At 38.4% G+C, this 13,839-nt stretch overlaps 2 protein-coding genes across 2 annotated transcripts; one reads left to right on the plus strand and one right to left on the minus strand.

Moving 5' to 3' along the window:
* Positions 1-3,380: 3,380 nt before the first annotated feature.
* LOC127807892 (zinc transporter 1-like) lies at positions 3,381-5,303 on the plus strand. Its single transcript, XM_052346088.1, has 3 exons — positions 3,381-4,112; positions 4,353-4,502; positions 4,778-5,303. The coding sequence occupies exons 1-3, from the start codon at positions 3,483-3,485 to the stop codon at positions 5,081-5,083; spliced, it is 1,086 nt and encodes a 361-aa protein (XP_052202048.1). The 5' UTR covers positions 3,381-3,482; the 3' UTR covers positions 5,084-5,303.
* A 2,930-nt stretch (positions 5,304-8,233) lies between these two features.
* LOC127807891 (uncharacterized) lies at positions 8,234-9,420 on the minus strand. Its single transcript, XM_052346087.1, has one exon. The coding sequence runs from the start codon at positions 9,398-9,400 to the stop codon at positions 8,300-8,302; it is 1,101 nt and encodes a 366-aa protein (XP_052202047.1). The 5' UTR covers positions 9,401-9,420; the 3' UTR covers positions 8,234-8,299.
* Between the last annotated feature and the right edge of the window lie 4,419 nt (positions 9,421-13,839).

Raw genomic sequence — 13,839 nt, forward strand, 5'->3', positions numbered from 1 at the left:
TCAGGAGGTTGGACCGACCTATTGGGTCGAATCCAGCCCATATGAAAGGTGATATGAAAAATACGCATAACAAATACATAATGAGTTATAAATGAGAAATGTAAGTGCTACAAGACATTTTTATAGTGGTTCGATGATTCACATACTTACTCCACTCTCAAGATCTAACTACTCTTAGGTTTTACTAAACCAACACACCAAAATTTTCACTTTAATTCACCTTGAAAATTAATTACACACCTAGATTTTTTAAAAGTTCTAGGCACCCAAACAGTCCACACAAATAAGTTTTTAGAGTAGTGTTGTTTGTGCAAAAGGAATTTTATAGAAGTTTTACAGAATGAGATATATCGCGAGAATTTGGCAGTATATCGGATATAAATTGAAGCAACAGAATCGCGATATATTGATGATAAATTGGATTAAATGAAAAGAGGGAAACCCTTCTTCTTTCCAAACCCCTCATCTCTCAATCGAGCCACCATTCAAGCTGCTTCCTCCACAACCCCTTCACCGACAGCGAGAGGTAACACTACTGTTCTTCTCCTGATATTGCCATAGCCACCGCCTTCAAGCTCCCCGTGAAAGAGTCGCCACTGCAGAAGCAACAGTTGTCTCCGTCACTAACCTCTGCCTTTCTATCTCTCTGTGAAAGAGTCGCCATAGCCACCGCCTTCAAGCTCTCCCATCGCCTTCAAGCTCCCCGTGAAAAAGAGTCGCCACTGCCATTTTTCGATCGATACCGCAAGGCCATTGGTGCTTGACGATTCAAAGTTACTTCCCTCTGATCATTGCTTTTGGAATAGCAATAGGGAGATCAAACTCAGACATCAAAGACCCAGTTCCTTCTTTCCCTGTTTATCAAAGAAAAGAATTTGCAAGAGTAAGAGAAGATGTAGGAGAAATAACCATTGAGAAAGTGGTATTGAAATAGAAAGATTAGAAGAAAATTAATGAACTTTAAACTTTGAAAGAAAGTTACAAGTGATAGAAGGAAGAGTAACTGAAAAATATAATAGTGAAGAAGTAGGAAATAATTCTGAATTAGGGAACTCAATCTCATTAAAAATTACATTTCTGGTTACATAGATTTTACTAGAAGTAAACGTCAATAACCTTCGTGTAGCAAACTGTAACAAAGAAAGATGCATTTAGCAAACTGTAATTGAAGAATGTAATGCATTTAGGTAATGGTCATCGTATTACACTAGATCATAAGAATCTCTCTATCTCTTATGTCTACAATGATCTTGAACAGGTTGCTGTAGGTAATGGTCATAGACTCAATATACATTATGCTGGAAGGCTGTTGGAACACTCACATATTTCTCCTAAATTTTCATCTCTTAATTATATACATCTTCCTAGCATTAACAAAAACGTGAGAGCGACACAGAAAGAGAAATGGTGGTGTCGATGGTGTCGGGAGACGGAGAGGCGACACTGTCTACGAGAGGGAGAGGGAGAGTGAAAGAGATTAGGATTTCATTGGGTCATTTATTAGAGGGCTAAACTGGTCATTTATTAGAGGGCCAAACTGGTAATTTCATCTTCTTCTGTAAAACTTCTATAAAATTCCTTCTGTACAAACAACACTACGTCTTTTACTTTCTCATTTCGAGCTTATGATATATATAGGCTGATTTAAGAAACTTAAAGCCGTTCAAAAAATTCGATCGTTGGACTAGGACACTCAATTATCCTTACCCATAGTCGATTATCACTTAAATAAGAGTCAACTAGCGTTCCAGTGGGAGTTGACTACCTAAGATAAGGTCTCGGTTAGATCGAGTCTGTATAAACTGCTATCTGTTAGGTTAACTATATCTTTGCTAGAGTCGACTAACCATAACTGAGAGTCTTAACTCTTGATCCAAATTTTTAGAAAAATTGACTTTTTTATATCCTTGATTTGATTGAAAATAATTTTTATGAAAAATAACATTTTTGATAACAAGGATAATATGAAAAATATTTTATAACTTTAACGAAAATAATTAAGGGATTCAATTAATATATTTTTTTAAAATATTATTTTCATTAATCATAAAAACTTGATGAGAGATGAAATGAAGCAAGTTTGACTCAATAAGAAATAATTTAAATTTATTTTAAAATAATATTATCAGATAAGGGAAAAAATACTTTTTATTTTATTTTAAATTCAGAGATCAAATGAAGCAAGTTGACTCAATAAGAAATAATTTTAATTTATTTTAAAATAATATTATTTATTATTAGGAATTGAGGTGATGGTGATGGATGGTATTGGTAGGTAGGAATGAGAATAATGGTTTGGAAATTTGACCAAAGGCGGATATGCATTGCAGCCCACAATATATTTTCTTTCTTGGTCCACACGCTATATATGTCTCTTCTGCATTCATACCATAGCTGAAGCCTGGAGGGAAGGGATTTTACAAACTTTTTAACTCTTGTCTATCCATCTTTGCTACTGTCACTCCATGTATAGTTACTACTATGGAAATAAATGTGATAATAAATGGACCATATGGGTACTTGTGAACCTCTTAATTTTCTATTCTTTTTTCTACTTATCATTACTTGCAATATCACTTTTAAATTAAGGTTCCACTTAGCACAAATTATTCTGCAACTTAATTTAGTCAAGCTAAGTGCCAGATGACAACATCCAATGATCATCATATAATTAAAATATTTAATAAACATCACACTTATAATTAAGATTGATTATATATATATAATATAGATCATATCACATTTATATACATTCATATATATAATAGATAGACTATTTAAATATAACAACTAGGAGGAGGTGTAACAATTACTCAGTTCACATGTATAAGATTTGATTTGTTGGTTGGAATTTATTATTATTATTGTTAAATTTTAATTTAGGCATATCTTATTCTTAATTATCATACAAAATTTCCTGCAAAAACAATCTATTTATCCCCAATTTTTAATTTTTGAAAAAAATCTAACTCTTAACTGTTATTGTTAAGATTTCTAAACATCCAAACCCGTTTTCATCGTTCACATTTGATTTCAAGTTAATATATATATATATTAACAAATTTATTTATTTTAAATAAATGAATTTGTTAATTTATTTTTCCACATGTAATTGTGAATGAACATAACGTTAACGAGTCTTCTTTGACAAAAGAGTGCGCGTCCACACCCAACAAACAAACGGAGTTAATTAACGGAAGTGAGTCGTATCTGTTGAATGATATACTCACAATGTCGCCATTTAAACACTTGGACGGACACTTGGCGGCCCCTCGTTCTCTCTCTTGCCTTTGCATGGCGCTGCATGTCGCCATTCTGTTCTCTTCGTCTTCTTCCCCTTTCCTTCCGTACATTTATTTATATTTATATACAACTCTAGCAGCCTTGCTTTCATCAGAATCCGCCCCTCCAAGCTTCTCTCTCTCTCTCTCTCTCTATCCCTCTCTCTCGGAATTAATCAAACCTCGATCGCAATTGCAGCCATGAAGAGCAGGGGCATTATTGAGTTTGTCTTGGTTCTCGTTGTCGTCGTATTCGTTCTTTTTCCGGCGCCGGCAACCGGGGAGTGCACGTGTGAATCGGAGAGCGAGGATCGGAACAAGAGTGAGGCTCTCAAGTATAAACTGGCGGCGATAGCCTCCATTCTGGTTGCCAGCGCCGTCGGCGTGTCGTTGCCGGTCCTCGGGAGGATCGTCCCGGCTCTGCGGCCGGAGAGCAATCTGTTCTTCGTCATCAAGGCCTTCGCCGCGGGGGTCATTCTCTCCACTGGCTTCATCCACGTCCTCCCCGATGCGTTTGAAAGCTTAACGAGCCCTTGCCTCAATGAAAACCCCTGGGCCAATTTTCCGTTTACCGGGTTCGTCGCCATGGTCGCGGCCATTGGCACATTGATGGTCGACTCCTTTGCGACCAGCTATTACAACAAATCCCATTTTGTGAAGCCGAAGCCTCTGACGGCGGACGGGGAGAGGGAGCTGGGAGAGCATACAGGGCATGTCCACGTTCACACCCATTCCACCCACGGCCATGCCCATGGCGCCGCTTTCGACTTACAAGAAGACCCCAATTCCGAAAATTCCTCCGATCTTCACCGTCATCGCGTTATCTCACAGGTCCTAATTCGTAACCATGATTCATCAATCATAGCAGTAGCAATCGTTTCATACATTCGGATTGAAAGTAACCTTAATTCTTTGTTCCATTGATATCTACTCACCCTGCTTTCTCTAATCTGTTTCGTCTGTCTTTGCTAACTGGTTTTTGAAATTAAGATCAATAGACTGGGTTTTGAACTGAGAATTTTGTGGTTTGATATTTGAAGTTTCTGAGATCAGATTTTTAGTTTGGATTAGGTGCTGGAATTGGGGATTGTGGTTCATTCTGTGATAATTGGGATATCACTGGGCGCTTCTGAGAGTCCAAAGACGATCAAGCCTCTTGTTGCAGCGCTGACTTTCCACCAATTTTTCGAGGGCATGGGCCTCGGAGGCTGCATTTCCCAGGTAAAATAAAACCCTTTATCTCTTCTTCACTTTACAGGTGTTTCATCTTCGCTTATGTGTCAATACTCACGAACACTGTCCAACTGACCAATTCATCATGGGCCATGTCTGATGGCCCATGATGAATTCATGTCCTATCGTCAAAGTCAAATTTGTCCAACACTACTGTCCTCTACAATAATGGAGGCCACCGACTGCATCAGATCGCTTCAATTTTCAAAATCAATGGTTCAATCCAATCAAAATGATTCTCGATTGTTTGTTTGTTTGCGTAGGCCAAGTTCAAGAGTCGGGCAGTGATGCTGATGTCGATCTTCTTCTCCCTGACGACGCCGATTGGGATCGTGATTGGCTTCGGAATCTCCAATATTTACCTCGAGAACAGCCCGACGGCGCTGATTGTGGAGGGCGTCTTCAACGCCGCGTCGGCCGGAATCCTGATCTATATGGCACTGGTCGACCTGCTGGCTGCGGATTTCATGAACCCGAAAGTGCAGAGCAATCTCAAGCTCCACCTTGCCAACAATGTCTCGCTCCTTCTTGGGGCTGGTTGTATGTCGCTCTTGGCGAAGTGGGCTTGAACTCCAGTTCTAGCTGCAGTACATAAAAGGAGGAGAAGGAAGAAGACGAAGAAGAAGAAGAAAGCTTTTCTTTTTTTTTGGGTGGAGTCGTCCTTAAGAGATTAGATATAGAGATAGAGATAGAGATAGAAATATTTTTGTTTTGATTCGAATATGATAGATTTTTTTTTTATCACCTTTTCTTTTCAGCCAAAAACAAATCAGCAAACAGTTGGAGTTAGCTTCTTCTGCTATTTTATTTGTCCTCAAAGTTAAGAAAAGGCACCATTCCCCATATCAATGGATCAGATTTAATAGTGGGAGGGGGGGGACCCAAAATAAGGTCTAGCCCTACAGAGATCCCAGTAAGTGGTGTGACCACTGACCGGGTCTACTAATTAAGATAATCGAAAGGCAGGGCAGGGCTGGGCTGGCACGGCCTTGATACCCCTTCTCCCGTCAACCTCTCTGGTAGTCTCTATGCTTTAGGACTTCTCATCCTCTACGAGCGGAACCTCAACTTTATCAAAAGGATGATGGATGGATGGATGGTGGTGGTGGGTGTCTCATCAACTTTCCTTTTCTTGTTTTCCCATCCCCAATTTCTTCGAGGTAACCTCAGGTCCTCAGCAATCAACATTTAAACCTACAACAGCGACCACGGGATGGGATAGAGAATAGGGTATAAAAAATAATGTCTATCATGTTGTGATGCCTGGAAATTTAAGAAAATTATGTGAAATTGTCTTCTCAACACTTGTTTCAAACGACACATAACTAACGATATTGTCATTCATTATAATTCTTATCATTACTCAAATATAAAAGATGTCGTTTTCAACTCCATTGCATGACTTGAAATAAATTTGGCTTGTTAGGACTTTGCAATGGGAACGGAGATAATTTAGGTGTCGTTAAATGGGCGTAGCCGTTAAAAGAAGCGTTGAAAGTGAATTGGGGGGGAGGGGAATCACAAATACAAATACAAGTGGATAGCTAGAGTCCAAAGAAAGAAAGAAAGAATGGCACAGAATGGGGGGCTACTGTTCTGCTATTGTTGCACTTGCAGCCGTTCTTGTTGACCAATCGTCTCATTCATCCCATCTCACTTATTTGGCTCTAACTTCTCGGCTCCTAACTCATCATGAATAAAATAAAAAAATTATATTAAAATAAAATTAAAATATTTTTTAAATTAAAATATAAAATAATTAAGATAAGGATAAGAAGTATTTTTTAATTTTTATCAAATTATTTATTTATTTCTTAAAATATATTAAAAAATAAATACATATTTTTTTCTTATCTTAGACAATACTTCATGTACTACATATTAATAGTATTATTTATTATTGTTACCAAACCAAATGCCTTGTAAGAGTTTGGGTTGATAGAACCAATTTCAGCACACAACTTGGTTTTTTTTTTTTTTTATATTATTAGCACACAACTTGGTTTAGGGTTCCAAATGAACAAGATTGCTTCTTGGGAACAGCTTGATATTTGATTTCATTTGTATTCATTCAAAATTATTTACTAATTAACTTAAAAGAAAGATGCTTAGACTTTACTTTTAAAAGCTCGACGGTATTCGACGAGTTTGGGCTCGGTGATAAGCTCTTTTATGTACTTAATTATTAAAATATATTAATTTTATATGTTAAACACGAGAGTTTAAAATTAAACTTAAAATGTATATTTAATTTAAATATTATTTAACATAAATGAGTTTTAAGTGGACAAAATATTCAACAAGCAAGTTAGAGCCTGTTGTGATATAACAAACTAATCTTAGGTAGGTTGCTATGCATGCAAATCTCAAATGGGTGTGAATAAATTCTACAGTATTTTTAAATTACAAACAAAGGCTATCTATTGTGAAGTGACGGTATTGTCTATTGGCAGACAACATAGCATTTGTTGGCCAGTGAAAAGGACGTAGGCCCCATACATGCAAGCCCCACGTGCATGGGACCCGCACCCTCTTCATTGGCCGGTAACATAGCAGGCAAATGCTATATTGTTCGCTAGTGAACAACGTAACATTGCACTATATACTTTAATAGTTAGATATTTGAAAATTTATAAATATCATATTATATTTTTATTTGACAAATTCATGCGGATAAGTGTATTAATTTTCAATCGAAAAATGCTATACTCATAAATAAATTTAATAAATAACTCTTACAAATTTATATAATTTTATAATATATAAATTCATAATAATTTTATTTAAAATTAATAATAAATTTAATCATTACTATAAACTGTTATCAATTTTAGATAGAGTTATTAAGATTTAATAACTCCCTTGGACCGTTTGTCCAATAGGCCTGGGGCCCAATGGAGCAACCCATTAAGCTATCACAAGTACACCCGATTTAAAGCCCATATTTTAAGATTTAATTCTCACTTTAGGCTCCCCAAAGTGGCCTAATGGGCCACAAAGTGGACTTAGGAACCAGGTGGTATAGGGTCGAACCTATTTCGAACCATGTTGGGTTACTTTTGTCGTGCTTTTGGTGTATTATATAGGGAAAAATGCTAGAGAACCTGACGGGCTTATCAAAAAGGGGCAAAAACATCATTTTACCCCATGCCTTGCTCTCCCCCTCCCCTTCTCATGGATTCCCCCCTACTCTGTGCGTCTCCCCTGCAATGGCCATCGATCACCTCTCCGTCGCGCCTCACTGCAGTCGCCTAGTCTCGTCTCTATCGCTTCTCTGCTATCGCCGCCTTGACTCACCGTCAATCGTTGCATCGACTGTCAGCGAGCTGAGGCGAGGTGAGGCGACGATGTTAGAGAGGCGAGACCAGGCGACTACAACGAGGCGCGACAGAGAGGCGAGCGATGGCCATGACAGGAGAGATGCACATGGGGGACAGTGGCCCGCTTTGCAAATTTGCAAAGTAGACAGGGCAAAATCTTCTTTTTGCCCCCCTTTCTGTGAGCCGTTAGGTAGACTCGTTGGACCATGTAAAACAACTCTTATATAGGACCTTTAGGGCCATGTTAGGCCAATGTTTGAAATAATATAATATTAGGTGTTATAAAATGAACCATTCATATTAAAACTTTTGTGATTTTTTGGATGAATTAATATTATTTAGTAGACGGAAGCGTTTTAAAATTAAAGGACAACTTATTTTATTTAGTAGATTTTTTTTTTTGCATTGCATTAATATTTTATATATTTAAATATAAAACATCCCCCACACCACAAGTATCAAATATCAAATACTGGATTGTTGTGCCTCCAAGAAGGCATTGAACTCTTCCCTGGCTTTGCGCAATCGAGGAGTGATGCAAGAAGCTGGAGAGGTAGGGTTCGATGTTGCCGGAGACAACGACGACGAAGAAGTCGGCGATGAAACAGAGAAATGAACATGCCGAGTCGACGACGTCGCTTTTCTCGCCGTGCTTGTCTTCAGAACCCCCTTCCGATCCGCCTTGTCATCGTCGAAGACGAACGCCGCCTTGACAGGCGAATCTGCATCGTTCACGCCTTCTCGGATCAGCTCCAACGGAAGATCAAAGAAGAGATTGCTTCCCGAATCTCCAACCCCGTCGGCCTCCATTATAATCGCCGACGACGTCCACGAACCGCACTCGAATTTCTCGAGGGAGATTCTCTTCGAGATCACATGAGCCGGCGGTTCAGTTTCATCCCTGGCTTTTGGTTTCACCAGCTTTGTGCCGAAGCCAGGCAGGAACAAGCACAGAGCGCCGCATTTGAATTTCTCGTCGTAAGAAGATTCTATGTCGTCGCCGCCACTCTCCGGCGGCTTCTTATGTTCGGTCTTGCCGAAGCTGCTGATCATATTCATCTTCTTCTTGGTCGTCTTCTTGTTGCTGCTGGTGTCGTTGAGGCTAATAATATTATTTGAATTTTTGAATAACCATAGATCGAGATCGTCGCAAGGCGCGGTTGCTCGGCCCTCGCCGCATGATTTACTCCGCCGGATCTGATTTAGTTGTTGCAGGTGAGCGAGGCGGGAGAGCACAGCAGAGTGTTGGCGGGAGAGGGGATCAATGACTAGTTGGGCTTGGTGTTTCCATTTCTTCTTGCTCTTGGGGCTGCTGCGTCGAGGCGAAGAGGTGGTAGAACCGGGAAGGCTAGCACTCAAGAACTTGGTGGGTTTTAGGAACGGCGGAGGCGGCGGAACAAGAGGAGGAGAACGCGTTAGTTCTTTCAAGGAAATTGGATCTACCGAGATCTGCTTCTCATGGTGGTAGGTTTGCTCTTCGCCGTTTGCTTCGTTTTGATAAGAATGATCTGTAGGAGGAGGAGGAGGCAGCATTATTTTGGAAGATGGGAAAAGGACCGTCGCCATGAGATACGGAATTGGGGAAGAAAGATGATTGTTGAGGGGCTGAGAGGCGCCCTGCAATTTAAATGAAGAAGGAAGAGAGCATGGAGAGCGTGGAGGCCATGTCTACGATGCAACAACAACATATTTAATTTAGTTGTGACCGCCATGTCCTCTTCAGCCACCAATGATCTGTCTTCTTCCCCGTCAGTTGACTTCCATATAAACTAATTCTTTTCGGCATTTAAATTGGACTTGTAATAGCGGGAGCGGATCACATCAGAACCATAAACGGTGAGGTAAGGTGTAGGCCTCTAGAAGAAGCGATTTATTATCAAGTCATTTTATTGGGAATAATAAGAGCATCTCTGAATACTCAAAGTTTCATATTTGAAGCGAGTTTTCAAGAAATTGCTCGAGGTTTAGCAAAAGCTATCCTCTCAAGTCGTATCGATTGGTTGAAAGACTTGAAAGAGAATGTTGTTCTGGAGGGAATGATACCCGTTAGTACCAGATTCAAAGGATTAATGCCCCCTTCAAGGCAACATAACAACATTTCTTTGGAAACCAAAAAGAAGAATCTCTTCGAGGGAGAAATGAGAGATATTTTGTTCCACCACAAAAAATTATTAGATTCTTGTCTTTCAAAGAATTTTCATGATACATCAGAACAATCATTTATAGAATTAAAAAATTCCTAAAACAAATTCATCATTTTCACTTTAACTATATGTATTTGGTCCGTTCATTTGATTTGGTAATTCTCAGGCGGCTCAAACACTAGATAGATCTCTTAACTAAACATTCAAGGCACGAACAGTCCAGTCCAATACACAATTCCAGAGCAAGTTGTAAAAATAAACTGAATGTTACTGACTGCAAGTTTAGATAATCTGTTATGTACTGAAAGTGGATAGATATTTGTTCCTTCTGGCCCAAAAAAGGGTTGGTCAAACACAAGCTTATAACGATAGGGAAGGGACTCTGAGAGATGGCTGACACCTACAAATACTCTGACGATCAAGTAAGTAAAAGATAAAAGTAAAAGTATTGATAGGCCAGAAAGAACATATATTGCTCTTGATAAAGTTGATTTATATAGTAGAAAGAGGTCCTTCTACATGCATATTTGTATTGGGTGTTACATGGTGACATGACTGGATATGCGGTGCTGACAAGGCACCTTATCAGTGGCATGATGCTAACGAAATTTTCATTAAATATGGATGAGATCTGTTATTAATGAAGATGAAATTTGAAGCGACCGCGGGAGTGTTACAGGCAGATAAAAAGGGGCCGAAATTGGAGTAGGAGACCGATAAGGGTCTTGGGCTTTTACTAGGCTGGCCAATATTTATTTCAAAATGCTATATATAAATATATATATATATATATATATTTAACATGATGAATCAATTTGGTGTCAAATTGGTTGCATTTGATGGCACTAATTATAGCAGGTGGAGTAAGACGATCTTATGATGTTCATACTTGCTATTTTGAAGATTGTCCATGTACAGAAATATCACTACAACAAAAATAGACATTAACGACTAAAAATTAGCGACAACATTAGTTTTGATCATTAATGTAGTACTATTAACGACTAAATATAAATCTCGTCGTTATAAGATAACTTTTAACGACAGACAAAATAAGTCGTCGTTAATATACCATTTTCCCATCGTTAATGACTAAAATTTTTAATTCGAACCATAAAATAATAATAAAAAATTATTAAAATTTAACTAACACTTATATAAGTAATTCTTAATATAATTATATTTTTCTATAAATGCACAAATATAATTATTAAACTATAATAATTGAGCATTAGTTATTTATTGATAATATAATATATTAAAAAAACATAAATATATTAAAAAGAATACATGAACATATTAAAAAGAACATATAACATATTATTTTTTTATTAAATTATTAAATATTAAAAAAAAAACAAATAAATTGAAGAGGCTGAAATCCCTCTCTTCCCTGGCCAAAATCCCCCCCTCCAAAAAAAAATAATCCCCAATTGCTCAATCCTCCCCAAATCCCCCCCTTCTCCCCCAAAAATCCCCAATTGCCCAATCCTCCCCCAAATCCCTAAGTCCCCCTCTCTGGCTCTTAGCTCGCCCTCACTTCTCGCCCTCTCTGGCTCTCACCTCGCCTTGGCTCTCTCGCCCTCGCTCGCTGCTCGCCCTCTCTGGCTCTCTTGCCCTCGCTCTTGCGTCTCACTTGTTGCCTCGCCCTCACCTCTCGCTCTCGCTGGCTGCTCGCCCTCTCTGGCTCTCTTGCCCTCAAATCCCAAATGCCAAATTCCTCCTCCCCCCCACCGCCGTCGATCCCCACCGCCAACGCCACTGCACCGCCGTCGCCCCCCAACGTTGCTGCTCTAGCCCTCCCTCCCTTCCTCCGCCACCGCTCCCACCATCTCTCCCTTCCTCGTCGCTAGATCTGTCCATCCTTTCGATTTGTGGTTCGGTTGTTCAAATCCTCACGACGAGGAGACGGACAAGGTGAGGGATTGTGAGTTTGTATTGGGAATTTTGGGATTTAGGGTTTGTATTCTGTTGAATTTTTTATGTTCTGTTCGTGTAGTGTTTGTTTGGAATGGTTGATTTCGGTTTTGTTTGGATTTTTTCATGATGAAGAAAAAATGAATTGTATTTGAACCTGATCATAGGATTAACAATTTTATGTTTCCTATCAACTGACGTCTGGGATACTTTCTCATGCAAATTTGATTAACTTGTTGATTTGTTTATTTCTGCATTAGCTGGAATGGATATGTCCACCCTGATATTCTTTTACTTGGGAACTCTGTTACTTGTAAGGAGACGATACTCATTTATAATCTAAAGTTACTGGCAGCTTTCCGATAAAAATGGATAACTAAAGAGTCTCGAGTCCTGCAAAATGTTTAGGTATAATGACAAAAAGCTTCAGCAGTTCTAAAGGCTTTCCGTTCACTGTGTGCACATTGCTGCTTCGCCCTCGCCCTCGCTGTCTGGCTCTCGCTCGCTGCTCGCCCTCGCTCTCTCGCTCGCACTCGTGGCTTGCCCTCACCTCTCGCTTGCTGGCTCGCCCTAGCCCTAGCCCTCATCTCTCGGTTGCTCACGGCTCGCCCTCACTGGCTGCCTCGTCCTCGCTCGCCTCTCAGTTATTTTTTATTTTTTGGATATTTGCTTTACTTTTTATTTTTAAAATTTGTTTGCTGCTCATATATGTTAAATTTGGTAAATTTGTAGTGTTTTCAGTATTAGTTCATTTTTTTCTGTTTAATTCTTTTATGTTCCTTCTTTCTTTTTTGCATTGTTTTGTTTGTTTAATTCACTGGAGCTTATGAGTCTTGTCTTATGCCTGTTTGAAGATAAAAGGAAATCTAAATCAGATGGAAGTGATTCCAACATGAAAATCTGTCCAAAAAAGATCTTGCCCTACAACAACGTTGGATCAAATTACTACTTCATTCAGAAAGGGATCTATCATGTGGTTGGATCGGTTTGTCTCTCATAAACAAGTTCCAGTGGTGTCTACAGGATCATTTGCTTTGGATATAGTTCCTGTGAAATATTTTATGATTTTCAATTGTATATTAAGTTTTGTTGGAGAATTTTCTATTTATTTTCTATTTTTGGGAAATGTATGTTATACGCAGTCACATACAGCTTTCATCTAACATTTTCTTCGTTGATATTTCCATCAAACATCCACAGTATGTTCTCAGCTTCTACAAATGCAAATGACCACACTTAGGTACTGTAATAATTAATATTTCTTTTTTACCTAAGTTTGAATCTAAGCTCCTTGGCTATTTTTATCTTTATTTATATTATTAGATTGTGTTACTGTCGAAGGCATTTTAAATTTATAGTGCTCTGTCTCAACTGTTTAGGTTAGGGACAATTACTTACTCTTAGCTTATTGAATTCTACATGTATACTTGCTTGAACTGCTATCTGCATACCTATCCCCATACATCATGTGCCTGCATGTGTATGTTCATGAATTGTAAGCTTGTGATTTGAAAAATATATTTCTTATGGGCTTTAGGTTAACAACTTAGTATTGATCATACTAAGTTAGGTATGGATTAAGTAATCAAGTTAGTATTGATCATACCAAGTTTGTATAACAGTTGAGTCCTGCCATGCATGTGCCAAAAGTTTTAACTTTTTTGAATTATTAATATATATGTAAAGAATACTAATATAAGAGCTTTATTTTTTTTTAGGTTGGTAGATATATATATATATATGTATATGTATATATATACATGAATACTGGTAATGTTTTTATCCCATATTCTCGTGCTCTGTAATTTAATCTATCTCTAATACTATTAATTTTTATTGTTGTTGTTTTTTGTTCCCTAATAAGACCCAAGGCAATGACGATTTTTCGGGTGGATCTTCATAGGCTTCGGCCCGGGATTGAAGGACCCAAGACCATTTCCATAC

This window comes from Diospyros lotus, chromosome 8 (genome assembly GCF_014633365.1).
Source record: "Diospyros lotus cultivar Yz01 chromosome 8, ASM1463336v1, whole genome shotgun sequence".
Lineage (NCBI taxonomy): Eukaryota > Viridiplantae > Streptophyta > Magnoliopsida > Ericales > Ebenaceae > Diospyros > Diospyros lotus.